Source organism: Natrix helvetica (genome assembly GCF_964273705.1).
Source record: "Natrix helvetica genome assembly, chromosome: 1".
Lineage (NCBI taxonomy): Eukaryota > Metazoa > Chordata > Lepidosauria > Squamata > Natricidae > Natrix > Natrix helvetica.
Genome location: NC_138548.1, coordinates 297,497,077 through 297,523,770, shown reverse-complemented (window position 1 = coordinate 297,523,770; position 26,694 = coordinate 297,497,077). Strand labels below are relative to the sequence as shown.

Below are 26,694 nucleotides of genomic sequence, written 5' to 3'. Positions count from 1 at the left end.
CACTCAATTTTGGCTTTCCTGTGGTCTTTTGGAAATAATCTGGACACTTAAATAGGCATTTTTATTGATTCCCGGTATTAAAAGTGATTCATGAAGTACAGTTTAATGGGGAAGAAGAACCTATGTTTTGGTTTATTCAAATGCATTGACGACTCCAAGAATTAGAAAATTCAAATGAATGATGTCTTCCTCTTAAATTAAACTGACTAAAAATCTAAACACATTGAAGCTAGTAGTATCGCAATACATTTGAATTCTGACCTTTTAGCTTGTTTATTCTTGAGAGAGCAAAGCATATATGCAAGTGCCCACTCTCTCAATTTATTAATCCTAATTTATTTCTACAGGCACTTTCTTTGTAATACAGAGAGTACAGCTGTAGACTGTATGTAATACAGTCGTAGAGCAGCAATTCAGAATATTGGTTATTGCGCTCAGTACTCTACCCAGCTACAAATCGGCTAATGCCAATTTGACAAGATTTGCACAATCTACTAAATACTAAGATTGGGGAGTATGTTATCAGAAGCATTTTGAACCTAACTGAGGCATTCTCAACCTATTCTACAATTTAAACTGTCTTAGTTCCTCGATCATAAAGTCCCTGTAAAGGTATTATCCATAAGTGATTTACAAGTGATTCATCATTTATAGCTTTTATGTACACAGAGAGCACCGAAGACAAATTCTTTGTGTGTCCAATCACACTTAACCAATAAAGAATTCAGTTCAGTTCAGTTCAATCCCACTCAGTCTTTGGGGCAGGGGCATCAAACTGGTGGCCCGTGGGCCGGGTGCATCATGTACATGCCATGCCCACCCCTGCTCTGCCAAGGGCATCATTTGATGGCAACACAATGCAGCGAGTTTGACACCAGTACTTTGGAGTTTGTTGATGAAAGTATTTAGAATTTGTAGAAGATATATTTACCTGCATTTCTTCTAGCTTTGTTTTTTCTTTGGAGAGTCCTTTTTTTAAACTTTCAGCTTTCTAATTGGAAGTTTTGCTGAATTGCTTTAATTGAAACTATGAACTATTTTTCATATATTGCCAAAATTATCTTGGTGGACAAGGAAGGTTCATATTTTAAATTTTAAAATGAGCTTTTCCCCTTATATTTATGTATTGTACTATGTAGTGTATGTTTCAGCATTTTGTTGCTGATTCTCCGACAAGATTCTGAGCTGGAAGCAGAAATCTAATATTCAACTATACTACCAAGTAAGGACATAGAAGTAGAGAGGAGTTGACTTCCATTTTATTCCCCCTAGGTTTAGGAAGAAGCATGAAATGATAATAATCTCTGTGATAATTTTCTGAGATGATAGATGATAGATAGATAGATAGATAGATAGATAGATAGATAGATAGATAGATAGATAGATAGACAGACAGACAGAATGAATTAGAAATTAGTAAGCATTGCATAATTTCCCTATTCAAGGTTTTTAAAAAGTAGGAGAAAGTGAATCGCACAAAGAGATCTCAACCTACTTTCTTATGTTCACAGATGCCGAGTCAATTGTGCAGAAAGATTTTGCAAATTATATTGGTAATAGTAAAGTTACAATAATAATTACAACAGCAATAATAATAATTACAAGAGGGGTTACAAGTTGTAAAGACTCAACAAAATCGATCCATTTCATCCTGTAATTATATGCTGACTACATATAGTGGAATGCTGGACTGAAATAAAATGAGCATGATCTTCAAATTGGAGGAAGGAATATCCAGAATGTATGCTGTACTGGATGTAACTTTAATAAGTGAAAATGATCTCCAAGCTCTAGTGATAAAATTCAAGGTAACTACCTTTAGAATTAGTTATTGAAATGGTGGATAGTTTATGCCTTTTTGGATTGATTGTCAACAGCAGAAAATCCACAAATCAAGAAATATACCTCAGACTGGAGTACCTCTGGAGTAGCATTTTTTTTTTGATGCAGTGATGGGCCTATAGTTAGAAAAATCAGAATTGTGCAGGCAATGAATGTAAAAGCTGGCATCTGAAGAAGCGGGATTGAAATAGTATTGATGCTTTTGAACTTTTGGAGAAGACATCTGAGACTATCATGGACGAAGTACTACCTTTTTATCTACTTGCATTTAACATGCTTTTGAACTGCTAAGTGGGCAGGAGCTGGAGTGAGTGACAGGAGCTCATCCCATCATTAGCCTGGGTCTCGAACTCGGACTTGCCAATTGTCAAGCCTCCATTCTAACCACAGAGCCAATGTACCCTGCAGTTGAGGCACAAATGACTAGGCTCAAATTGTCATATTAGGCAAAGACAAGAGCCCCTGAGGAGTGTATAGTCTTGGGAAAGATGAAAGGAAGGAATGAGAAGATGATGATAACCAGCAACAAAGTGGATGGACTCAAATATCGTAGCAATTAGTATACTACTTATTTGTGATTGTGAGACATGAATGTCTGGGTTGGAGATAGTTCATCATGGAGAAGTCCTATCCATGTTGTTACTATGAATTGATAGTGACTTGATGGGATGTAATCAATCATCCTATGCAGGGGTGGGTTCCGGCAGGCACTATTACTGCTTCGCTTGTGTGCGCACCGTGCACGCATGCGCAGTGCAATATACAATGTTCTGTGCATGCGCAGAAGCAAAAAAAACAAGATGGCAGCGCCTATGGCGCCACCCAAAGCACCGATTCGAGGGTGTAGCAGGCCTGCATCACTGCCAGTTCCAGCGACCCAGGCTGCAAAACCACTACCGGTTTGGCCAAACCAATCCGAACCAGTAGGAACCCACCACAGATCCTGTGACATTAAATAAGAAAGGCAGGCAGGCCTTGAAAAAAGTACAACATTTTGATGTCACAATGTGGTTAATGTTAAAATAACTGAAAGACCAGCTTAAGGACAGATCATTGTGGAGAAAATCTATATGGTCCCTAAGAGTCAACACCAAGTTGATGGCAATTGATCAATATTTTTACAGTAAAACTTATTGAAAGCAATGTAATTCTTATTTGCACATACCATTTCTCTCTGTGAGTGAATTGGAAAAAATAGAGGAAAGCAGCAGAAGAAAAATTTCTGCATTGGAAATGTTACTTCTGATTGACACATTGTTGTTGTTGTTAGTTACGAAGTCGTGTCCGACCCATCATGACCCCATGGACAATGTTCCTCCAGGCCTTCCTGTCCTCTAACATACCCAGGAGTCTCTTTAAACTCATGCCTACTGCTTCAGTGACTCCATCCAGCCACCTCATTCTCTGTCGTCCCTTTCTTCTTTTGCTCTCAATCTTTCCCAGCATTCGGCTCTTCTCCAGTGAGTCCTTCCTTCTCATTAGATGGCCAAAGAATTTGAGCTTCATCTTCAGGATCTGGCCTTCTAAAGAGCAGTCAGGGTTGATCTCCTCTAGGACTGACTGATTTGATTGCCTTGCAGTCCAAGGGACTCGGAGTCAACATATACATGGTTAATCATTCAGGATTATTAAACCTCAATGTAACCTTGAGCTGGCTTTTTTTGCTTCTTCATTGATTGATTGACAGTTTACCCTCATTATATAGATTCTGAATAGTAAGCCACAATTCAATCTTCAACAACATTAAAGCAATCAGAATTAACAACAAACTGCCCATGGTGGTTGCCTGGAAATAACCAAGAGTCAAAAGTCCAATGGTAAATTGCATTGAGGCCAGTAAAATGCATTTTGAATAGGTATGCATATCTTTGAGCTGACTATCTTTTTCATTCCCATAATAAGAAAACAAGATCAGCTGTATATGTTTTTAAGTCCTTCAGAAATAACCTTGGTAATAGTATTGAAATATGGCTGTTTTTCTTGTACTATTTTTTAAGTTATAAAAATTGAAAATGTTCTCATAGAACAGTTAGAAAGACAATTTCTTTTCTCAGATATGATTGGGAAATGCACAGCACTTTGAGTTTTTACAAGCTTTGCATAACAGAAGAAGCCTACTGAGAACATTCAAATTTTGTAGAAGTTGTAAAAATATTTGGAACTAGTAGGCATTTCACTCCCTGCAAGGTGTTTTCATTTTAGCTGCTTGATATGATTTGGGGGAGACTTCTTCTTTGTTACTTCTTGTCACATATATATTTTGACTTTCCAAATTTTGACATTTTAAGTTTCCCTGATTTCTCCTTGCCTGTTTCTTAAACCATAAAACTCTATTGTTTCTCATCATCCATAGTGATTTTGCCGGTGACATATCCAGTTCAACAGCCTTCTCTGTTCGCCCAACAACTGTCATTGAAATACTTGGTGGTCTCTAAGAGATGTTTAAGGCGAGCAATCACTGAATACTTAACCATGCATTAGTTTGTTTGATCTGCTTTTAAGTTAGGGCCTCTTACCACCACATGTGGTGGCAAATTCCATAGTTTAATTGTGCAAGATGTGTGTCCTTTTTCCTGTCTTGAATTTCCCAATATTCAGCTTTATTGTAGACCTTCAGGCTCTAATATATGAAAGAATAAGAAAAAAAACCCTTATCTGTTTTCTCCATGCAGTTCATAATTTTATGAGCATATACTTCCGCTGACTAATCTTTTTTCCCTAAACTTAAAAAGGCTCTGTTATTGTAACCTTATCTTGGAGGAGAGTTGATCCAACTTCCTATCAGTTCTTTACTTTTTCCAATTCCACAATATACTTTTTGAGATACAGCAATTGTTCCACAGAGAATTTCTAGTATGTCCACAGCCTTCTTATATAAATTGATAACTGAAAAAGTATAATATTGACAGTTTTGTTGTATTTAAGTACAATGACAATCAAGTTTATACTTGTGCTTAGTTTATTTTGTTATCTTTATCATATTTTTGTGTTTTTCACAGTTGACTACTCCAGGTTGACATTTTCATTATATTTACCTATCATGGCCCCAAGATCTGTAACTCATACACTGTCATTGGATGGATATAGTTATTTTTTCCATGAGCACCATTTTGTGTTTATATTAAAACATTTCCATGCTGTTGCTATTTATCCAGCTTGGAGAAAGCCCTTCTGGAGCACTTTGCAATCTGCTTATTTTTATTACTTTGCATAATTTGGTCTGATCAGCAAACATGGCTATCTCACTACTCACAAATAACTTTAAATTAAGGTTGGCCATGCCATGTTTCTAACCATGTTGTTGAATTACAGTTTTCCACATGTTTTGCCATTAGATATTGTGAAAGTTATAGCTGAGTAAGACCTGGAGGGGAAGAGGCTCCCTACCTAGTTCACTTATTAAAACACTCTAACTTCAGACAAATTCTTGTCTCTACTTTCTGCTTATTAATTTCATGTTATTTCTCTATATGGTAGATATTTATTAAGAAATAAAGCCCAGTGTACAATGTAGCCTAGATCTTCATTCAAGTTTTATTTGTAGACAACATGATAACTAGCAGCAGCGGTATACTCATTGAAACAGTTACTGACAATAGAAGCATTTCCTCTGGATTTATATCCATACTTCTGGCTGATTCATAAAATCTGTTTTCTGCAATGGTAACCATCCTTATTTTCATATAGTGGTTGTCATCATTCCGAGCTAGCTCCCTTAATCCCTGGCCAGAAAAGTACATTTACAAAAAAAACCATAATAGGTAAATGTTTCATGTATAAAAGACAGCATTTTACTTTGTTATGTTTCAAGAAGCATATACAGAATTGCTCCCAAAGACTGAAAGCATCAAGGCCTAATGGGGCAAATAGACAGCATAGCCTACAATAGTTTATTTTTTTCTGGATAAAATCAGCAATAGCCACTGGGAAGAGATTTGGCATTTTGTAATAGGAAAATGCTGGTGTCAGGATGCCCTCTGCATCCATGATTTTGTCCTTGAAGGTTGTTCCTTTTTCTTTTGCTTCCCAAATTGCTGCTGCTCAGTTGGAGCTGCTGTGCCTTCAAAACACATTACTTTGTTATGCTGTTACCCAAAGAAAAATAAGAGAAGGGAAGAGAGACATAAGAATCCATTATACCATGTTCTCTGATATTAAATGGTTTTGTATAGTATTTTTTTCCATCCTCTGGCATGTACAGCTTGCTGTTTGACAAGGGGAAAGTCTAAGATTGGTATTCAGGGACATCAATTCACCTCCAGCTGCCCTTATATTATCACGAAGGAACAGCCTTTCCACACAGCAGGTCAAAGGCATTTTTTAGAAAGACATGGAAGGAACAGCCTTTCCACACAGCAGGTCAAAGGCAGTTTTTAGAAAAGCATGGAAGAGGCCCACTGCCAGAAACAACATTGGATAAATATTCAGCGTTGAGTATTTGCATCCTTCCGTAAGCTACTTAGGCTGCAATGTTCAAAAGTCTATTTCTGAAACGGCTTCACAAAGCTTGCCTTTATTTTGAAACAGTAATATTATTCGTGCATTGTACAAAGTCTGTGGAAAGATATAAACAATGCAGTAATAGTAAGGCCTGTCTGCTTTATCTGTACTTACCATAGCCAGACTACTATTTGCACATTGAATGACAGTCGTGTGTCTTTGATGTGTGTTGATAATCTATAGTAATGTTTCTTTCTCAGACTGATGCCCTCCAGATTTTTCCCCCCGTACATATCCATTTTTGTCTGGCATAGATAGAAGGTTATATGTTATTGCCAAGTAGCAGAGTTGAGGTTCTCAGCATGGATTCAGTCTTGCTGTTTGCTGCAGACAGATTTGCAGGCCATTCTGTGCCATGGTTTCTTTTCCCTATGTATGCTGAGTAAGTCACAAATTTTCTTGTATTAATGCAATGTATGAGTTCAGACTGTTTTACAATCTTGGAGTTATCTTGGTTGCCATCTTTTATATCAGTGTTTGCCAACTTGCTGCTCTCTGTGTCCGCTGGACCACAAATTCCATAATTTGATTCATGGCTACACTTATTTGGAATTAAAGAGTTTCTTAGGGTAATTGGATAGATAATAGCTGGATAATACTAATTGGAAATTACAGAGAATACAGTTCAACATGTAGAATGCACCGGGTTGGCAAGGGTAGTTTTTGTAAATTTGTGTGTATTTTTGTATATGCAAAGACATAAGTGAAGAGAAACTAATTCTAAGAGTTCATGATAAGGATGTAGGTGGAGACTGTTACCTTGCTGAACTAATTGGTTTTTCTGATGCAAATTACAGTCCTATTGCCACTAGCACTTCAAGTGCTATGATAGCAGTGGTCTGTAGATATTATAAAAATCGAGGCAGCTTGCTGTTGCATGGTTTCCATTTATTTACTCTAAATATTTTCCCTCTTTTTTTCTTACAGACTTTTAATCATATTAGTCTGTTTCAGTGTCTGTTTTGAGCTTCACTGGCTGTGCCACCACCTTCAGCTATGTACCATCTGCTGCTAGTCTCAATATCCACTGAATTATATGCACAGTGGGAGAGATGAGGGCAGTGTGCTAGGTTTCAACCACTGGACTGGGCATATGCGGGATTTCGCAGAATACTTTTCTGATTAAGGCTTGAGGGCATGCCATAAATATCCTGAGAAAATGAGAATCTCAATTTCAAAGGCTTCCGACCACATGGCATGCTCAGCTTGTAAAAGTAGAAGGATGTTCTGAAAAGCGAAAATCACAGAAATTAAATAACTGGCCAGGCCCTCAAACACTCAAAAACCTTGTGTTTCTAAATCTATTTCTTTTTACATCCTCTGCACCTTTGACCTTAACTGCTTGTCTGGGTGTTGTAAATCCATCTTTACTGCCTTCTCTTTTATAATACTGCAGTTATAAGTTTTATTTATTTGTTTATTTCTTCAAATCTAGGGCCACCCATCTCAGTCAATGACTGGATAGCTTATGAAAAGATGTAGTGATTAATTAAAAAACATTACAACAGTAAAAAAAAAACATTTAAAATATCCAATTCAACATACTCAAGAGCAAGATATTTGAACATATGGATATCTTACTACTATACATGCATGTACTACATATGTATAGATATTGAGCTCTAGGTAAATATAAATATTGTATGTAGAGTCAGTGTAGTATAGGGGTTATGGTATTGGATGAGAGGAGAGGAGAGGAAAAAACTAGGTTTTACTAGTGATTTCTTCCATTAGACACAGAAGCTGGCTTGGTGGGCCAATCATTCTGTCCCAGAGAGTAGGAGACCTAGACTGAGAGATTGGAAAGCTTCAATCTCTCATACCTGCATTGATAGATTAATTTGCTACTGAAGGTAATTTCAGAGGAGAGTCCTTCATCCTGCAATGAATTAAGTTTGCCTAATGATTAAAATTAGATATAAAATATGTGAGATGTAGGTTGGTTTTTTCACAAGACCTGCAAGGAATGTTATTAAACGTATGAGAAGAAAATATATGAGTGAAAAAGCTGTCCAAAGGCAGTTGTTTGGTTTAAGAATTTTATTATGGATTGCTCATGGTATTTTCCTACTCTGAACATTTACTGTATTCTATTCTTAGGGGTTTCTTTTCCAGAAGTATTTTGTAGAAGGTTTGAATTCGTGGGTGCTCCAATTTCTTTCTTTGTTCATCTCTTTCAACAGATCTATGATGAGAAGAAGAATTTATTTGAAGTAAGAGACAACATCCCTGAAAAAATCGTGGAGAAAGTGGCAGGGGACATTGAGAGTCTCCTGGCCAAGAAAGTCCAAGCTTTAAAGGTACATAGTTCCTGAGTTTCAGTGTATCTGATGAAACAGGCAGGAGTCAAGCAATCAAATTGGTACCTATGATGATGTTCTGATATCCCCAGGAATTGATTGATACTTTATTACAAGGTTTCACAGAACGTTTCTTAGAAACGCGTAATGTTAACCAAAGTGCTTGTACAGCTCTTCCAAATATTTTCTCCTTTGTATCTCTCACATATACAATTAAATATGGTGTGAAATGTTTCTGGTTAGCCTTTCTTCTATAAGCAGCCTAAACTCTCTCAGGCTCCAGCCTACTTTGGGCTCTTCAACTGAGTGGCCTTATCTCCTCCTTTGGAAGGATATTTTTTGCAAAATGTGAGTGTATAATGGGGGAATGAAGCAGAGAATAATAGCAATTGTCTGCAGTTAAATCTGGGCTTTCAAGTAGGTTTTCAACCTAACTTCTCATTTTATATAATTTCCTTCATTGTGTATACAGTGCCAGAGTGGATCAGCATGTTTAAAGCTCTAATATTAGATGGACATGACTTTTCCTGTGACAACGTTCAATATGTACATTTTCTGTTTAATCTTCTCTACTCAGATATCACACTGAGGATTCTCAGTTAGTAAATTGCTTTTATATGTGCATATTTTTGCATAGTTTAATTGCCCCAACATTATCAGATATTAAATTGTTTGTTATTATGACCTGTTTGTGATTTCCAAGAAACCTTGGAGGCATAGTAGTTCATAATGCCAAAAAATAGAATAGCAATAATAATAATATATATTAAAGCAGTAATAATACATATTAAAGCAATAATAATAATACTATATATCATTTTTGGTAAACCTATATTTATTTCAAAGGCATATTAACTTTTCAATCCATAAAACGAGTAGCAAAACAGAGCATGACAGTTTCAGAATGTAGATTAAAATCAGTCAGATCCTTTAGAAAGATAAGAAAAAAACACAATACAATAAAGTGCATAAAGATTAAAGTAGAATTATGCAAAACTGCAATCAGCTTCAGTCATCTTGGCAATTGGCGTTTTCAAAGCTCAGCAGTAGTTCAGGTCGCATCACTCCCTCCTCTCTTTTAACTAGGTCAGTCTTTCTACATGCTACCTTCTTTCCCAAGTAATTTAAAGAGACAATCATATACAAATTTCCTTGAAGAATAAGCTCCGTAAAGTCAGTGGGACTCAGTTTCTCAGTATACATGCATGGGGACAAGTCTTGGCTACTATTGGTACCTTCATACATCATCTGTGTTCGAGGCCAGATGCTAAATTATGAGAGATGGAGAGATTATGTGCTACGATCTGATCTTGCCCCATCCCAGAATTAGGAATAACGTGTAATGCTTCAAATCTTGCAAACCCCAAGGCTGCAAGATTTGCACCAGGCACCTAGAATGAATGTGCACCCTACTACTGCACATCTTTAGTGAACAACATTCTGAGGGCCCTGATTGGTGGTTGTCTTAGCTGAAGTTTCAGCTCTGCTCAACGTCATTCCACATGAAAAGCCCCAGCATACAAAACAGCCTGCTTACTTTAATGTTTTATTTTTTTAATTTCTCACTGTACCAATGACCAATTAAATTTGTTTTTAATATCCTTGAATTTGTGGATTGATTCTTTTACTTAATGACAGCTGGATGGGAACAGAAAGGTTAGAACATTGTGTCTTCTGGCTGCCACCTAGTGGTCATCCAGATTTTTACTGAGATGCACATACTGAAAAACTGGAATTTGAGGGTCCACTGTGAGGATTAGTGTGAGAATTGTAAACTATCCCAAGAACATAATATGAAGAGAGAAGGCAAGGAACTTGTGCTTCCTTAGGAGCAGCAACTGGGGAGGGAATTCCCAATTACACAGGAAAGAGCACAGCAAGTGCCCAACTTTTTCAAGTTACATTTCAACTACATGTGTTAAATCATGTATAAGATGGGCATTGTCAAAAGTTTTATACCCTCTAGATCCAAAAGCTCCATACATTTAAAAAGAAAAAGGAACTGCAAAGTTACAGATTCCCTTGAGACCAAAATAAGGATATGGGTAGGTAAAGAAATCAGGGACCAGAGTGAAGAGATTGAATTCATAGGAAACCACTTGGAGTGAGAAGATTGCTGATATGGCATACATTGTTTTCCCTGAATGTATATTAATATGTTCTACATTGCACATAGTGCCTTCTGCCAGAATATTAAGGAAAATATTACCTCAGAGTATGTTGCAGTGCCTTAGAATGTCCCTGGACCAACTCAACTACTGGTAGAGGCACGCAGACTTGGGGAACATTAGTAGGCCATCCTCAGGTCAAGAAAAGAAAGATGTGGTGATGTTCTCCATATCAGTAGATTTGTCTCATAAATTGTACCCACATTTTTCTTTGTACCCACGTTAACTTTTTGAGCACATTTCGAAGAAAGGCAATGCCCACTGTATTACTATCCTGTTTTCCCCAAAATAAGACCTCCCTGGATAATAAGCCCAATCGGGCTTTTGAGCGCATGCGCTAAAATAACCCCCTCCTGAAAATATTGCAACACAGTAGCAGCCATGAGGTGTCCATGCTCGCCTCAAAAATAATAAGACCAAGTGTTTATTTCGGGGGTCAAAAGAAAATAAGACCCTATCTTATTTTCAGGGAAACACAGTATTAATCCTAGCCAAACTTTTACTCATATGTATGCAGTTTGCATAATAGATATGACATTGTACAATACCAGAACCAATTCCATCTCATCCAGCAGAAATACATAAAGAGTATGATCCTCCAATGTTTGTTCTGCAGCATCTATCCTATGGTAAATAAAAGTTTACTTGGATATTTTGAAACATGGGTTTTACCTCCTAGTCCCTCTCCAAATGGATCATAGTCCCACCACTTTTGGAGTGTGGCCCTTGGCATGCCTCACAAGGCTTGGCACATGACTTGGACTCTGCATATCTCCATCCCACCACGGATGTGGCGTTTCCGACCCCCCACTCTTCCCATTTTCTGCTCCACATTGAAAATAGTGTTTTTCAGTGTTCAGGGGTTGCTTTCTGGTTTGCCTGCTGAGCTTTCTTTAAGTGCTGTGCTCTGAACTGGCAGTGTGCAAAGACAGGAACACCTTCTTATCTGGGTCAGTGGTCATCACTCTGTAGCAGCCTAATCTTGGCTGCAGCTACTCTTACCACGGTGTTTTAGTAGCATAGTGGTCAAGGCAGTTGCTCCTCCTCCTCCTTGCAAGTAGACAAAAAAATAAATTAAAACAGTTATGCTGGATTTCAAAGATGTAATGTTTTGCACATTAAACAAATGCTATAATCATTTCCCGCTGAGAGGTTCTTTTGTCTGTGGGAGTCTAATTTAACTTTGTATGCATATATTTTGTTGCGTGAGTATAGATGTAAAAGTGTATAACTATATATCCAGGAAGACTTGCCTGCGGAACAGATTGGCAGTTGGGTTTCCCTATAAGGAAAGTTGGAAAGGTATAGTAACTGGGGAGTTGCCCAGCTGGGGGCATACTAGCTGGCAATCTAGTCTGAACAAATTGCTGCCAAATCCCTCAAACCAGACAGAATTTTCTTAAAGCAGTTTAGAAGTCAGCTGGCATCAACATGGAACACGACTGCTTTAAGGATGCAGTACTGTAACAGTGTAAGTCTATGGTTCTTTCTATTAATATTTGATTCTGCTATATTAGAAGTCCTTCTGTTTGACTATACAGCAGATTGCCCACTATAATTGACATTGGCTTTTGTTTTGGTTTCTTTTGTATTTACAATAGGGTACATATGAAGACCTCAAATTTATTTATTTTTCTTCTTTATACTGTAATTGAGTCATCGAGAGACTTTTCCTTTTATTCGCAATAAAAGATAAGTTGTGAGTTGTGATTTCTTTTTCATGTACATATGAATTGGGATAATGAGGATGAGTTAATGGAAATGAATGAGATGAGCATAATACTCATGACCCCAGTACATTTCATTGTATTTATTCTAGACAGCCTTACCTTTCCTCTCTGTGATATTCCTGTAAGAATTGGAGGATTAATTTACTAAAGCAAGTTTTGTACTGAGTCAGCAGTGACTGAAATAGGAGATACATTCATGCTGATTTAAGATTTTATTCATTTAGCAAGATTCACAAGATGTATCCCTCCCATCTTGCCAAAGATGATTCTAGGCAGCTTACAGATATTGACTAAAAGGCATATTAAAACATTAAAACAATAAAAGTCATAAATTCCTTGCTGGGCACAACAGCATGTCAACAGCATGTCCTTTCAGCTGGCATGGGTGGAGTGGGCTAATCCATCAGGTTGAGCCAGTTTTTCAGGTAGAATGAGCCCATGCCATGAAGAACTTTAAAGGTGATAACCAGCACCTTGAATTGGACCTGGGAGCAAACTGGCAACCAGTGCAGCTCGTGAAACAGCAGTATAACATGGCCTACCTTAAGGGCCCCAAGAACTGCCTGCGCAGCTGCAATCCACACCAACTCAAGATTCTGGATACCCTTCAAGGGTAGCCCTATGTAGAGTGCATTGTCCAAGCATGAGATGAGCAGGACTTGAATGAGTGCAGGGACTCCCAATCTAGAAAGCGTGCAACTGGCACACGACATGAAGTTGTGCAAAGGCTCACCTAACATTGACTGCAACTTCATCAAGCAGGAGACATAAGTCCAGAAGAACACCAGATCACACACGTGTCTATCTGGGCTAGTACAGCCCCATCCAAAACTGAAGAAATCCTAGAACAGAAGCTTTTATTTATTCATACCTTGCTATTCAGAGTGAAATATCAACAAAAGTGAATTAAATATCTGTGAGCTGTTTGATGAGAACGTTAGTGCTTATTATCTCTGGCATTCCTGAAAAAACAATACAAATATTGACTGAGCAATATTGATAGGATATAAGTGGTTGTAGTTGAACTTGTAAGAATCTACAGTGATTGCGTAATCCTTACATATTCACCCAGAATGAAGACCTAGTTCCATGATGGTGAACAGTACACGTGCCACAGGTGTGCCCTCTCTGCAAACATATGAGCCGTCGCCTCAGCTCAGCTCAGCTATTTTGTGCAGGCACACGCATCTCCCACAGGCCAGGCTGGTTTTCAGGTCTCTGCCATGCATGCATTGGGGTGGGGCACATGCAGGAGATGTGCACACATGCGCGGGGGCACAGAAGGGGCAGGGGGAGCACAGGGGGTTGCCCATGCATTGCATTAAGGATGTGCACGCACGCTTTTGGCACATGGCAACGAAAAGATTAACCATCACTGACCGAGTTTGATCAGTGTACATGGCTTCTGACAAAAGTGTAGGATTGTATTCCATGGATTGGAAATAAATAAATAAACAAGAAGAAATTGGGTGGGGAGTTGATATTCTGAGATAAAGTATGTATTGATGCCAATATAACCTGTCTCCAATATTTTAATATTTCTGCCTGTTATTCTGGGTCACAGAGTATTTTCCGTGTCTTTAAAATGCTGCATGTTCTACATTCTTTTGATGCTACGGTTGAAGTATGTAATTTGCCTATGGAAACCTGAATCAAGATAATTACCTTAAGTTGATATTTGTGTTTTGCAATTTCTTTTGTACAATAATATAGCAGTTGGGCAGTATGAAATTGATTGATTGTGTGCTATCAAGTCAGTGCTGATTTTAGTAGCACATAGATTTTCTCCAGGAAGAACTGATCCTGATCTGGTCCTTCAGGTCTTCCAGGGTCACACCCTTTGCCACCGTAAGTGAGTTCATCCACTTTGCTGGTGGTCTTTCTCCTATCCCCTTCCCTTTCTCTGCATTAGAGCATTCTGTAAGAGAGCTAGGCCTTTGCAAAAGGAATCCAATGGAATATGATTTGAATCTCATCATTTGCCCCTGGATTCTGGGTTGATTTGTTCAATGAGCCTTTTGTTTGGGTTGAAGTTATTTTTTCCGTGTGTCCGGGTGTCTCTCTGCTGTATTTTTACAAGTATTCTCCATCACTAATGTTCAAAAGTGTGAATATTCTTTCTGCAGGCTTCAAAACCAGGAAAGACATGTTGAGGTTCTTCTAAGCCGCTTCCTTTTCCTCACTTAGAGACAGAAAGCAGACTACTCACACCATTAAACATATACTTTGAGAACTCCTAGGGAGGACCCATTTTAGCTTCACACACAAGCTATTCAAAATTTTCTGTCTCTTCCTTCTCTGGGATGCAGTCTCCCCCTCCTGGGAATCCTCACTACATTTCACCACACTTTCTACCCTGCTTCTTCAAAGTGCAACATTCACTTCCATAGAGCATCACAGGGCACAGTACATTTAGTTTGTATCTATTGATAGCCCTCGTGTTATAGCAGTTGAAGTAAAAGTAGTCATTAACAGGTAGGACATTATGGCAGATTAACTTGTGCACTAAGCTCAGGTTGGAACGTAGATGGCGTAGTTCAAGGTTATCCAGGCCTAACATTTCAAGCCTGGTGGTATACAAAATGTATTATGGGGAGTTGAGTACTCTTCTTGTAAAAATATTATGTTAATAATAACCCTCCCCCCCAAAAAAAATCAATGTATTAGCATAAATTGACAAATTATTCTCCTGCTTCATTTTTGTTTACTGGGTCATACAGTCCAAACTGCAATTTCTTCCACACAATTTCCAATGTTGACATTCCAGTCTCCTGTCATAAGCATCATATCTTGCTTATACTCTTCATCTACACGAAATCTACACGAAATCATCAAGTTCTTCTTCATCATCAGTGTTTAGGAAAAGATTTTGATAATTTCGAATCCCATCTAATCAAAACTAAAAGATTGTCCATAAAAACTAATTGATTGTCCATAAAAAACTAATTGATATCATTCAGTCACTGAATAATTTGTCCCCTTAAATGCAACACCTTTCTTTCTTCTTCATGTGCTAAGTAATAAACAGTTTGATCTTATGACTCAAAGTATCTAATCCCTGTCCATCTGAAGTTGCTGATGCCTAAGATGTCAATATGTAGTTGCTTCATTTCATCTTTACTGCTTGAGATTTCCCATGTTCATGCTTCTTATGTTCTAAAGTTACAGCATTGGGTGTTCTTTTCCTTTATGGCAACATCAACTGGATGTTCCAAAGGATTTAATCAAGCCAGCAGTACTGCAAAAGATCCTCAAGTCTTCCTCAATAGCATGTTGAGTCCAACCTGAGGGGCCCACCATCCAGAACAATATATAATTTTATATAGTTTATTCATGGGACTTTCTTAGTAAACTATTGAAGTGGCTTACCATTGGCCTTTCTTGCTTGGTATGAAAAGAATGCCTTTCTCGTTTTCCCTAAAGTGACATTTAACCTTTAGATGACCCTAACTGTTAACTGTACTAAAGTGAAACTAACCTTCAGATGACCCCAACTATTTTGAAGGGAAATGTAGAACATTTATGTTTGGGCAGGCTTTTTCTAGTTCTATGTTTTGTTAAGGCCTGTTGATTTCTGCATACTCTTATCTGTTGATGTCCGTGCATATACAGTGGGGCAAACAAGTATTTAGTCAGCCACCAATTGTGCAAGTTCTCCCACTTAAAAAGATGAGAGAGGCCTGTAATTGGCCTCATAGATAGACCTCAACTATAAGAGACAAAATATTAAAAAAAAGACCAAACAATCACATTGGCTGATTTGGAAAGAATTTATTTGTAAATTATGGTGGAAAATAAGTATTTGGTCACCTACAAACAAGCAAGATTTCTGGCTCTCACAGACCTGTACCTTCTTCTTTAAGAGGCTCCTCTGTCCTGCACTCATTACCTGTATCAATGGCACTTGTTTTAACTTGTCATCAGTATAAAAGACACCTGTCCACAATCTCAAACAGTCACACTCCAAACTCCACTATGGTGAAGACCAAAGAGCTGTCGAAGGACACCAGAAACAAAATTGTAGACCTGCACCAGGCTGGGAAGACTGAATCTGCAATAGGCAAACAGCTTGGTGTGAACAAATCAACTGTGGGAGCAATAATTAGAAAATGGAAGACATACAAGACCACTGATAATCTCCCTCGATCTGGGGCTCCATGCAAGATCTCACCCCGTGGGGTCAAAATGATCACAAGAACGGTGAGCAAAAATCCCAGGACCACACGGGGGGACCTAGTGAATGACCTGCAGAGAGCTGGGACCAACATAACAAAGGCTACCATCAGTAACACACTACGCCACCAGGGACTCAGATCCTGCAGTGCCAGACGTGTCCCCTTGCTTAAGCCAGTACATGTCCGGGCCCGTCTGAAGTTTGCTAGAGAGCATTTGGATGATTCAGAAGAGGATTGGGAGAATGTCATAGGGTTAGATGAAACCAAAATAGAACTGTTTGGTAGAAACACAACTCGTCGTGTTTGGAGGAGAGAGAATGCTGAGTTGCATCCAAAGAACACCAAACCTACTGTGAAGCATGGGGGTGGCAACATCATGCTTTGGGGCTGTTTCTCTGCAAAGGGACCAGGATGACCAGGATCTGTGTACAGGACAGAATGAATGGGGCCATGTATCGTGAGATTTTGAGTGCAAACCTCCTTCCATCAGCAAGGGCATTGAAGATGAAACGTGACTGGGTCTTTCAACATGACAATGATCGCAAACATACCGCCCGGGCAACGAAGGAGTGGCTTCGTAAGAAGCATTTCAAAGTCCTGGAGTGGCCTAGCCAGTCTCCAGATCTCAACCCCATAGAAAACCTTTGGAGGGAGTTGAAAGTCCGTGTTGCCCAGCGACAGCCCCAAAACATCATTGCTCTAGAGGAGATCTGCATGGAGGAATGGGCCAACATACCAGCAACAGTGTGTGCCAACCTTGTGAAGACTTACAGGAAACATTTGACCTCTGTCATTGCCAACAAAGGATATATAACAAAGTATTGAGATGATATTGACCAAATACTTATTTTCCACCATAATTTGCAAATAATTTCGTTCCAAATCAGCCAATGTGATTGCCTGGATTTGTTTTCTCATTTTGTTTCTCATAGCTGAGGTCTACCTATGATGCCAATTATAGGCCTCTCTCATCTTTTTAAGTGGGAGAACTTGCACAATTGGTGGCTGACTAAATATTTTTTTGCCCCACTGTAGATAGTGCTTCGGTTATTTGAAGATTATGTTAGTAATGACCAAAAAATATATCAATGTATTAGCATAAACTGACAAATTATTTTCCTGCTTCATTTCTGTTTCCCAGGCCATACAGTCCAAACTATAATTTCTTCCACACAATTTCCAATGTTGACATTCCAGTCTCCAGTCACAAGCATCATATCTTGCTTATACTCTTCATCAGTTTCAGACTTGACTTATCGATACAAAATCATGGTGGGCCTAGAGTATAAATCACAGGCATTTGCCTGCAGTTCCTCAGTTCCATAATAAGCCAATAAAACCAAAGCAGTCAGCCTGAGCTTGAATGGACTCCAGAGGATGGTAGAAGACAGGAAGGCCTGGAGTAATGTTGTCCATGCGGTCATGATGAGTCAGACATGACTTCTCAACTAACAACAATGTTCCTATGTGACTATTGCCCCACTGTAGGTAGCTGTTTGCTTTAGCTGGGCAGCTGGGATGACCTTCATGATTTTGGTGACTGCTGACATTTTTTGCTCATCTGTCTCAGAAAAAAACCAAGTAGAACTTGGAGGGGGATTGTGAAAAAAAGGGAATAAAAAGAATTATTTACTACTCTGATCAAGACTGCCCGCTTTGTCCCAAATTTACCTGGGCAGCGGAGTTCCTCAAACTGCGCCTGGTCTGTCTCTTCTGGTCTTAAAGTAGAGGAGCTATGTGTGTTTAGTACATTTATATGCCACCTGCTCCGTCAACAGATCTAACCTTCTTAAATAAATAGCACAGACATGATCATGATCATGAAAACACAGTCAAAGTAACAAAATGTAAAATATTGAAAACATTAAAAAAGATTAAAAGGCCAGAGAAAATAAACGTAGAACCTTTATGATCTGTAAAAAGGAGACTAATTTCAACTCCAATTCACAGTTTGTACTATAAAAAGAACCCTGACACACTAAATACTGCATTAATGATCTAAATGACATTGACATTGTTTCAGGGGTAATCCGGAACCTTAAAGAGACATCCCTTACCATTCCTGCTGCAGCATTCTGAGACAGCTGCTGATTTTGTACTGCTTTAATGGACTGCCTAACCAAATATGCACTACAGTAGTCTGATTGTCAGTTTACCAAGACATGACTCACCAAAGCCAGGATTGTCCTTGCAGGAGGACACCCATCTGATTTATTAGATAAAGGTGGTTGAAGTCCCTGTTCACTCCAGCTGTTTCACATCTTTCCATTTTCACTGCTGTAATAGTTCACCTGATTTTAAAAGGGTAGTGCAACATCACCACAATGAAAATGTTCTTTTTTAAAAATTTGGCTCCTTTTTTCTTTCAACTTCTGTGCTTATTGAAGGGAAGAATATATTACAGCCCCCTCTTTTCAGTAACAAAATGTTATTGTTGAATGCTGGAAAGAATATTTCAAAACAGAAGAGCTGTCTTGGAAAATAGTTCTGGATTTTGTATAATTAATTAGTAACACCTGTGATTATTCTGCCAAATCTTCATGAATTTTTAAAGCTTTTAAAATGTATAGTGTGCAGCTAGTTTCTGTCTGCTGGAGCACAGGTGTGGAATATTTAGGAAATACTGTTTAGTCCAGAAATTCTGTACATTACCATCCCAGCACTGATTTTATGGCAAAATATCCACATTAAAGAACATGGATTGTTATCCCATCAAAATGGATGCTGTAACTGGAGTACTTTGAGAGGCAATTTCACACTTCACCAAGAGGTAAATGTGTTGTCTAAAAGTACAATTGCTCTGTTTTTAAATGCAGAAATGTGTGGGCCTATATTTGGGGAATTATGTGGCAAAGAAACTGTTTTTTTCATTATATATTTGCACTGACTTTGATGCTGGCCTGCTTATTTAATTGTGTTGTGCCTTAACGTAATACAATTGTGTTGGAAATAGTAATTTAGCTTATCAGACTGAAAAGAATGGAAAGAGCAGCAGTAATATAAACCACCAATACTTCTGCTCTTGATTGGGTGGGAGTATCTCTTAGGCAGACTGAAAATTTCTTGAATGTTAAGTGGTTTTCACCCTGTTTCTAGTTCCTCAAACTGAAGTGGTTGAAATTGGGCCACGTTTCTAGCCGTTAAGAATCAAGCCAGATTTTGTGGTTGTTAGAATCAAGTGATGATATTTAAATGATCAAGATGCAAAATAAGAGAAAGGTTTGTGCATCATTTAAAATTATGTAGAAGGAAGACTCAAGCAAGAATAATTCTCAGAACATCTATTATGTCAGGGGTGTCAAACTCGTGGCCCCCAGTCCAGGTGCATCATGTGCTGACCACGCCCACCCCATTTTAGGAAAGGAGGGAAGTTGCGATATTGACATGTGCTTTGCATGAGGCTGTCATTAAAGAGCACTTGGAAGCTGTAACTGATCCAAATGCAGTAGTGTAAGTAGATACGGGAACACCAAGGCACACTCATCTAACACTGTTGCTTTGCTAGCTACATTAATTACCAGTAGGTTTCCAGGTGCAAATCAGATGTTGGTTGTTATCTATAAAGCCTTTCATGGTATAAGATTTTGTTATTTATGGGACTGTCTTTCTACAATTAATTCTGGTCATTTTATAAGATCAGACATGATGGGCATAATCCAGGTCCTATCATTTAAGCAGTGTCATATGGTAAGACCTGGTGTGGCATGTCTTCTTTGATATTCTGCCTTTCCTACGCTATAGGGAGCCACAATTCTGTTTGCCTTAATATTCCACCACTTAATATTCTAATGCCACCACTAACTCTAGACATTAGCTAGAGATGGTGGTGGTGTTAGACTCATCTTGATTGGCCTTTGAGATTGTTTCTCATTGTTTAAATGTGTCTCTAGCACAATATTTTTTTTATGATTTCATGTTTTCATTAATATTAAAAATTGTTTGCTCCCATCTTGCCTTGGGGGCAAATGCTTTTATTGCTATTTGTTGCTTTTAAGTCTGCATGCACACCCACCCACCATGCACCGGGTTCATTGGGTGGCTTTATAGAGAATACTTGACTTACATTTGCCATTGGCATCAGAACTTCCATTGCTAAATGATACAATCATTAGCTGACTCATCATATGATTACACTAGGGGTGTCAAACTCACATTGTCACGGCAACGTCACAGGATGTATTGGGGCTTTCGCCCCCTTTGCTAAAATGGGGGTGGGGATGGCCAGCGTGTGACGCATCTGGCCCATGGGCTAGGAGTTTGACAGCCCTGGACTACACTCTGTCTTACCTTTGTTTTTTGGCCTTGGTCATTAAGCAAATCTGACTTAATTTGACTTTGCTTATTGGGAGCCATTGACTTTGCTTGCTGGGAACTGGTGATCACACAACCAGGGGGTTCTGCAACTGTTATAAATAATTGCCAAGTACCTAAATGACAATCACATAACCAACAGGAAGCTGTCTTCTTTGATATCCTGCTTTTACCATATCTAATTCATTGAAATTTGGTTTTATTTCAGAACAGTGGCGTATGCAGATTGTGCCTTATAAAGTACCACTCTGAATTACAGGTGCTTGAGTAATTTAATCAGTTCACATTTAGTACTACTGTAAGTGAACTGAGTCATTTTTGCAGCTACTCTTGAAAGCCAACTAGTGTTACACAGTGTCATAGATAGTAGAATACATCTACGTGGGTTAAATAGATGTGGATTGTTGGAAGGAGAGACACTTCAATATAGTGTGACCTTTCTTTTATTACAGGAGGCTACAGTGGTAAGCCATCTTAGGTGAGAATCTACCTGCCAAAGTTTCAGCAATGAATATAGAATATGTATGAATTAGGTTTTCTTTATTCAGATAGAAGAGAAAGCAATATTTTTCTTCTTAGTATTTTGAATCTTGGAGACAGCTCTTCTATTACTCAGTGTGTATTTATGCAGTTCCCGGCCCGCAACACATTAGCCCACCTAACAATAGAAATGAAAATTGTTCTCTTCGGCTGAGCCCTTGCATTAAAATCCCACACAGTCTAAGCTGGAGAAAAACAACATTTAAAGGTATAATCTCCCTGCTTCGTTAATTAATAGTGACAATTCATTCCTTTCTCCACTTCTTTAATTGCTGTTTTATTGTTTTTGTTTTAATTATATTTTTAATTTACTCCTAATCAAATAGTGGCTTGTTGTCTCTCTGTGTTTATTTAATTATTTTGTTAGCATCTGTGCACATGAGTCTGTGTGGACTGCTGTATGCTTCCCCCTGGGTTTCCCTCCATTCTTTCCCTCCCACCTCTTCCTGGACTAGATCCACTAATCCAATTTGAATCTAGTCTCTGAGGTCTGAAATTCTAATTTGCAGATTGCAGTGGGAGTTGAACAATGTGAATACCAAGATAGGAATTTATTGTCTAATCTAATCAGGAGGAATCAGATGTCTGTAACAAGTCTATCAAAGCTGCGTGGGACCCCTTCGTTAAACAGTATATCCAGCCGTCTAATAACGCTAAAGCGATTTAGGGTTTCATGTCTTTTCATACAGATTAGCTTGCATGTTTTCCTTTCTTTTGCAGGACATGCTTGGCAGAAGCATAGCCCCACTTTGCCTTTAGAAACTCCATAAGCAGCTTCGTATTCTGCAAAGGATTATCCATATGTTAGAGGATTATATTTCTGCTGAGTCCTCATGGGTTCTGTATCCCTATCCCACCCAGTTTCATAGCACTAAGTCAAATACCTGACTTGAAATTAACTTTGGAAATTGAGTACCCACCTCCTTGGAAATGCTGAAACCTTAGAAACTGGATATTTGATCCCTTGGAAATGGTGGGTGGAGATTGCAGTAATCATGATTACAGGGCTGGATGAAGGGAAAACATAATTTCTCTGCACGGATAATCTAGATAATCTTGTTGGGAGCGGTGGAAGAATATGCAGTTGCTGTGAAACTGGCCCTCCCTAGTAATTATTTAAAAAAGATGACTGCTGAAAAGGAAATGCGACCGGATGTATCATCTTTGATTTGAAGTATTCTAATTACATTGGTAATACCATTTTTTTAACCCGCTGTACTGGTGTGATGCATTGATTTTTCATACAGTTGTATTACAGATAGTTTCGGGCTTTCCTATCTACAACGTTCTCAAATGTCTCAGGCTTAAGCTGCGAACCATCCCCACCAAGCACCAGACCAACCAGCCTCCAACCAGTTGGAAGGGTAGGAGACCTCTCAAATCTCAAGCTGGAAGCTGTTGAAAATGGTTGGGGCAAATACTGAGAAAGGGACACTGCCAAGATCCCATCAAACGGCAGCATTTAAGAGATCTGGAGTGTGCCCACTTACACTCTGACACATTGGGACTGGCAGATACTTTTGGGAAAATGTTGCTAGTTGCGAAGTTGTGTCCGACCTATCATGACCCCATGGACAACGTTTCTCCAGGCCTTTCTGTCCTCTACCATCCCCTGGAGTGTGGATCTACATGGGAAAATGTAGATCCACAAAAAACGTTGCCCTGTGCCACGTAGGGCTTTAAAGGCACGGGTAGTCCTCAACTTATGACCGCAATTGAGCCCCAAATTTCTGTTGCTAAGCAAGACAGTTAAATGATTGTTTCCCCATTTTATGCCCTTTGCCATGGTTAAGTGAATCACTGTGGTTAAGTTAGTATGCTTGTGAAGTGAATTTGGCTTCCCCATTGACTTTGCTTGCCAGCGGGTCGTAAAAAAGTGATTACGTGACCCTATGGGACACTGTAAGTGTCATAAATGCCAGCTGCCAAATATCCATGATCACATGACCATGGGGATGCTGCAACGGTTGTAAGTGTGAAAACCGGTCATGACTCATTTTTTTCAGTGCCGCTGTAACTTCGACTGGTCACCAAACAAATGGTTGTAAATCAAGGACTACGTGTAATAACCAAATTATTGAATTGAATTGCACCTGGAGAGCAGCTAGGGGTCAGTGTAGCACTTGTGTAACTTGGATGAACCATGGGTCTCCCAAAACTGTGTGTCTGGACCAATTGCAAATTATGGATAGTCTTCAAGGGAAGCGACACATAGAATACATTGTAATAATTGAAATGGGAGATGATTAAGGTACAAGTGCCCATGTGTAAGCCCTCCTGATTCAGGAATCAGTGCAACTGGCACACAGATGAATTTGTGCAAATGCCCTCTAGCCCATGTCAGCCACCCGCTTTTCTAATAAGAGCCATGACTCTACAAAGACTCCCAAGTTGGGGACCAAACCTGTAAGAGAAGTATTAACTCATTCAGAGTTAAAAGATGTCAACACACCTGACCCTGAGGGACCAAATACCTACAACCACTCCACCCCAGATTGAGTAGTTGCTTCCCACCCAGATTCTTAAGAGGTTCCACACACTGAGCATTAACCTGAACAGCATCTCTAATAAAGATGTATAATTCAGTATCTTTAGCATACTTTGCACATTTACAGCGCTCATTGTAGATTGTTTTTGGCTTGTTTAATAAAGCATGGATGAAACAAATTTTGGTCTAATATTAGGTGCAGGTGTAGCCTCTTTATTTTCCATTTTTTTTTAAAAAAATGAATGTTTCTGGAGGAGATGCAGCTGAAGATCGATTACCGTATTTTTTGGAGTATAAGACGCACCAGAGTATAAGACGCACCATGATTTTGAAGAGGTAAATTTTAAAAAAAGTTTTTTGCACTCTGCAGGCTTCCCCTCTGCACGCCTTGTTTTTTTTCCAAAAAAAGGAGGGGGCATGCAGAGCTTTAAGAGGCTTGTAGAGGGCTCCTGGGGGCTGGAGGGGGGGCCAAAACGAGCAAAAAATGGGCCATTTGTTTTAAAAAGAGCATGCAGAGCTTTGGGAGGCTCTTAGAGTACTCCTGGGGGTCTGGGGGGGGAATGAGCAAAAAACAGCCCATTTTTTGCAAAAAAAATGGCATGCAGAGGCTTTGGGAGACTTGTATAGTGCTCCTGGGCGCTGCGGGTGTCCAAAAACGCCCTGTTTTGGGGGGGGGGTTGCCTTCCCCAGCCCTCAGGAGCACTTTGCAAGTCTCCCAAACCCTCTGCACATCCATTTTTGCAAAAGGGGGCGGAGTTTCCCTAGGCCAAAAATGCTGTATTCAGTGTATAAGATGCACCCAGAATTTCACCCTCTTTTTTGATAATCCCCCCCAAAATTTTTTTTTTTATAATCCCAAAAAATACGGTATCGAAACTTTAGCTGCAGGTCTTCTCTTAAACAATGGGCTTAACTCAACATAAACTTGTAGTTTGTTGTTCCTGTTATAATTGGGTGGCTCTTGATACTTAGGCATCATACTTAGGCAATCTTCAGAATATAACGTTTAAGTTTCTATAGTCCAAAAGATTTGTTTGTTTTATGCATAGTCCTTAGACTAAATGGACTAAAACATGTAGATAGGCATCTATTTAAGGGGGTTGAAGCACTTGCTGAGTGAAGACCCCTGCAGTCAACACATTTGTGGATGAGAATTTTATAGATCACCTAGGATGCTTTTCGGCTTTGGCCTTGAAGAGGAGACCTCAAGGCATTAACCACCTAAGGAGATGCATATTGTCTCTATGTTTGTACATTTGACTGCAAGGCCTTAAGGCATTTCCAAATAAAGAGAGATGTTGGAGAATGAATAAGCAAATGAAGAGTAGCTAGAGTGTATGCTAGACTGTAAACCCCAGGCAGTCTTAAAATTGCAGCCCATTATCAGCATATCTTAAAATGCTATTTGTTTTGGCTCAGGATGGTATTTAGGAGTTAGAATAAAACTGTGTGGACTGGGGAAAGTTATGAGCTGGCTGTAAGTGTGAAAGAAGCCTAACTAGAGGAGGAAAGTGAAATCAGCTTGACCAAATAATGCTATCCAGATTTTTAAGAGGAGCAGTAAATAAGAATCAATAAATGAAGAGACATATTTTCTGTGCCTTGCCTTGTGTCAAACTCACCATTACCCCTTAGTTTTGAGAGTGTGTATCTGGTGGTAATTTATTATTGTCAAGAAATTATTGAATTCTTTCTATGTATATCATTCATTTTGTTGCTTTGTGAATTTCTTTTGCCTGAATAAAAGTGGTATGAGTTTTGTCCAGAGTAGAGTAACTCTGCCTAGAGGCAGGCATTGTGTATCTTGCATCTAGATTTCATGTGTCATTGCTCACAATTTCATGGTTTACCTGACAACTATAGGCAGCTTTCATTTGAGTGCTTGTAGAGTCATCAGATTGTTCCATGGGAGTACGGCAGTGGTGGGTTTCTGCCGGATCGCACCGGATCGCGCGATCCGGTTGGCCAATGAACCCGGAAGTGAGTTTCCTGCCCCGCCCCTTTCACGGGACGGCGCTTGCCTGCGCTCCACCAGCTCGGGCGCGACCGGAGAAGTTTCTCTTCTCAGAAATGTCTTCAGTGGAGCGGTGGCAGCCTGCGTCCCTTTCAGGAGCTCCACTGAGGAAGCTTCTCCGGTCGCACCCAAGCTGGTTCACGCTGCAGAGACGAAATGCCAGCCTTCGGGTTGCAAACCCCACCTGCCTCCCCTTCGCGCCTCTTGCAGCTGCCAGCTGCTCAGGAAAGGCGGGAGGCTTCAGCTGGCCAACTTGTTAAGACAAGACAGGCAAGCTGGTGGGCGCATGCCCAGGACAACGTAGAAGGTGCAGAATCAGCTCTGTCTGAAGGCGAGAAGGCTCGGAGCTACCACGTCTCCCCGGGGCTTTTCCTTCGGCTGGTAGGAGGAGGAGAGAGACGGACTCCGCGCGCTGCTCTGCAAGGCTGTCGCAGCCGATCCTCCGCTAACCCCTAAAGAAGAGGATCCACCACCGCTTCTTCTTTAGGGGTCAGCGGAGGATCGGCTGCGACAGCCTTGCAGAGCAGCGCGCGGAGTCCGTCTCTCTCCTCCTCCTACCAGCCGAAGGAAAAGCCCCGGGGAGACGGGCTCCACGCGCTGCTCTGCAAGGCTGTCGCAGCCGATCT

The 26,694-nt window shown here is 39.6% G+C and overlaps 1 protein-coding gene and 1 long non-coding RNA gene across 3 annotated transcripts in view; one reads left to right on the top strand and one right to left on the bottom strand.

The window, feature by feature from the left end:
* CACNA2D2 (calcium voltage-gated channel auxiliary subunit alpha2delta 2) overlaps positions 1–26,694 on the top strand; it is a 677,428-nt gene that overhangs the window by 177,641 nt on the left and 473,093 nt on the right. For both annotated transcript variants that reach the window (XM_081936759.1, XM_081936758.1), the window contains exon 3: positions 8,526–8,642. In XM_081936759.1, the coding sequence (XP_081792885.1) occupies positions 8,526–8,642 (117 nt within the window). The remainder of the gene's footprint in view (positions 1–8,525; positions 8,643–26,694) is intronic.
* LOC309383849 lies at positions 8,431–18,955 on the bottom strand. The gene is made up of 3 exons (XR_014173935.1): positions 18,883–18,955; positions 11,483–11,848; positions 8,431–8,527 (listed from the first exon to the last, which is right to left on the bottom strand). It is a non-coding gene; the product is annotated as an uncharacterized lncRNA (long non-coding RNA).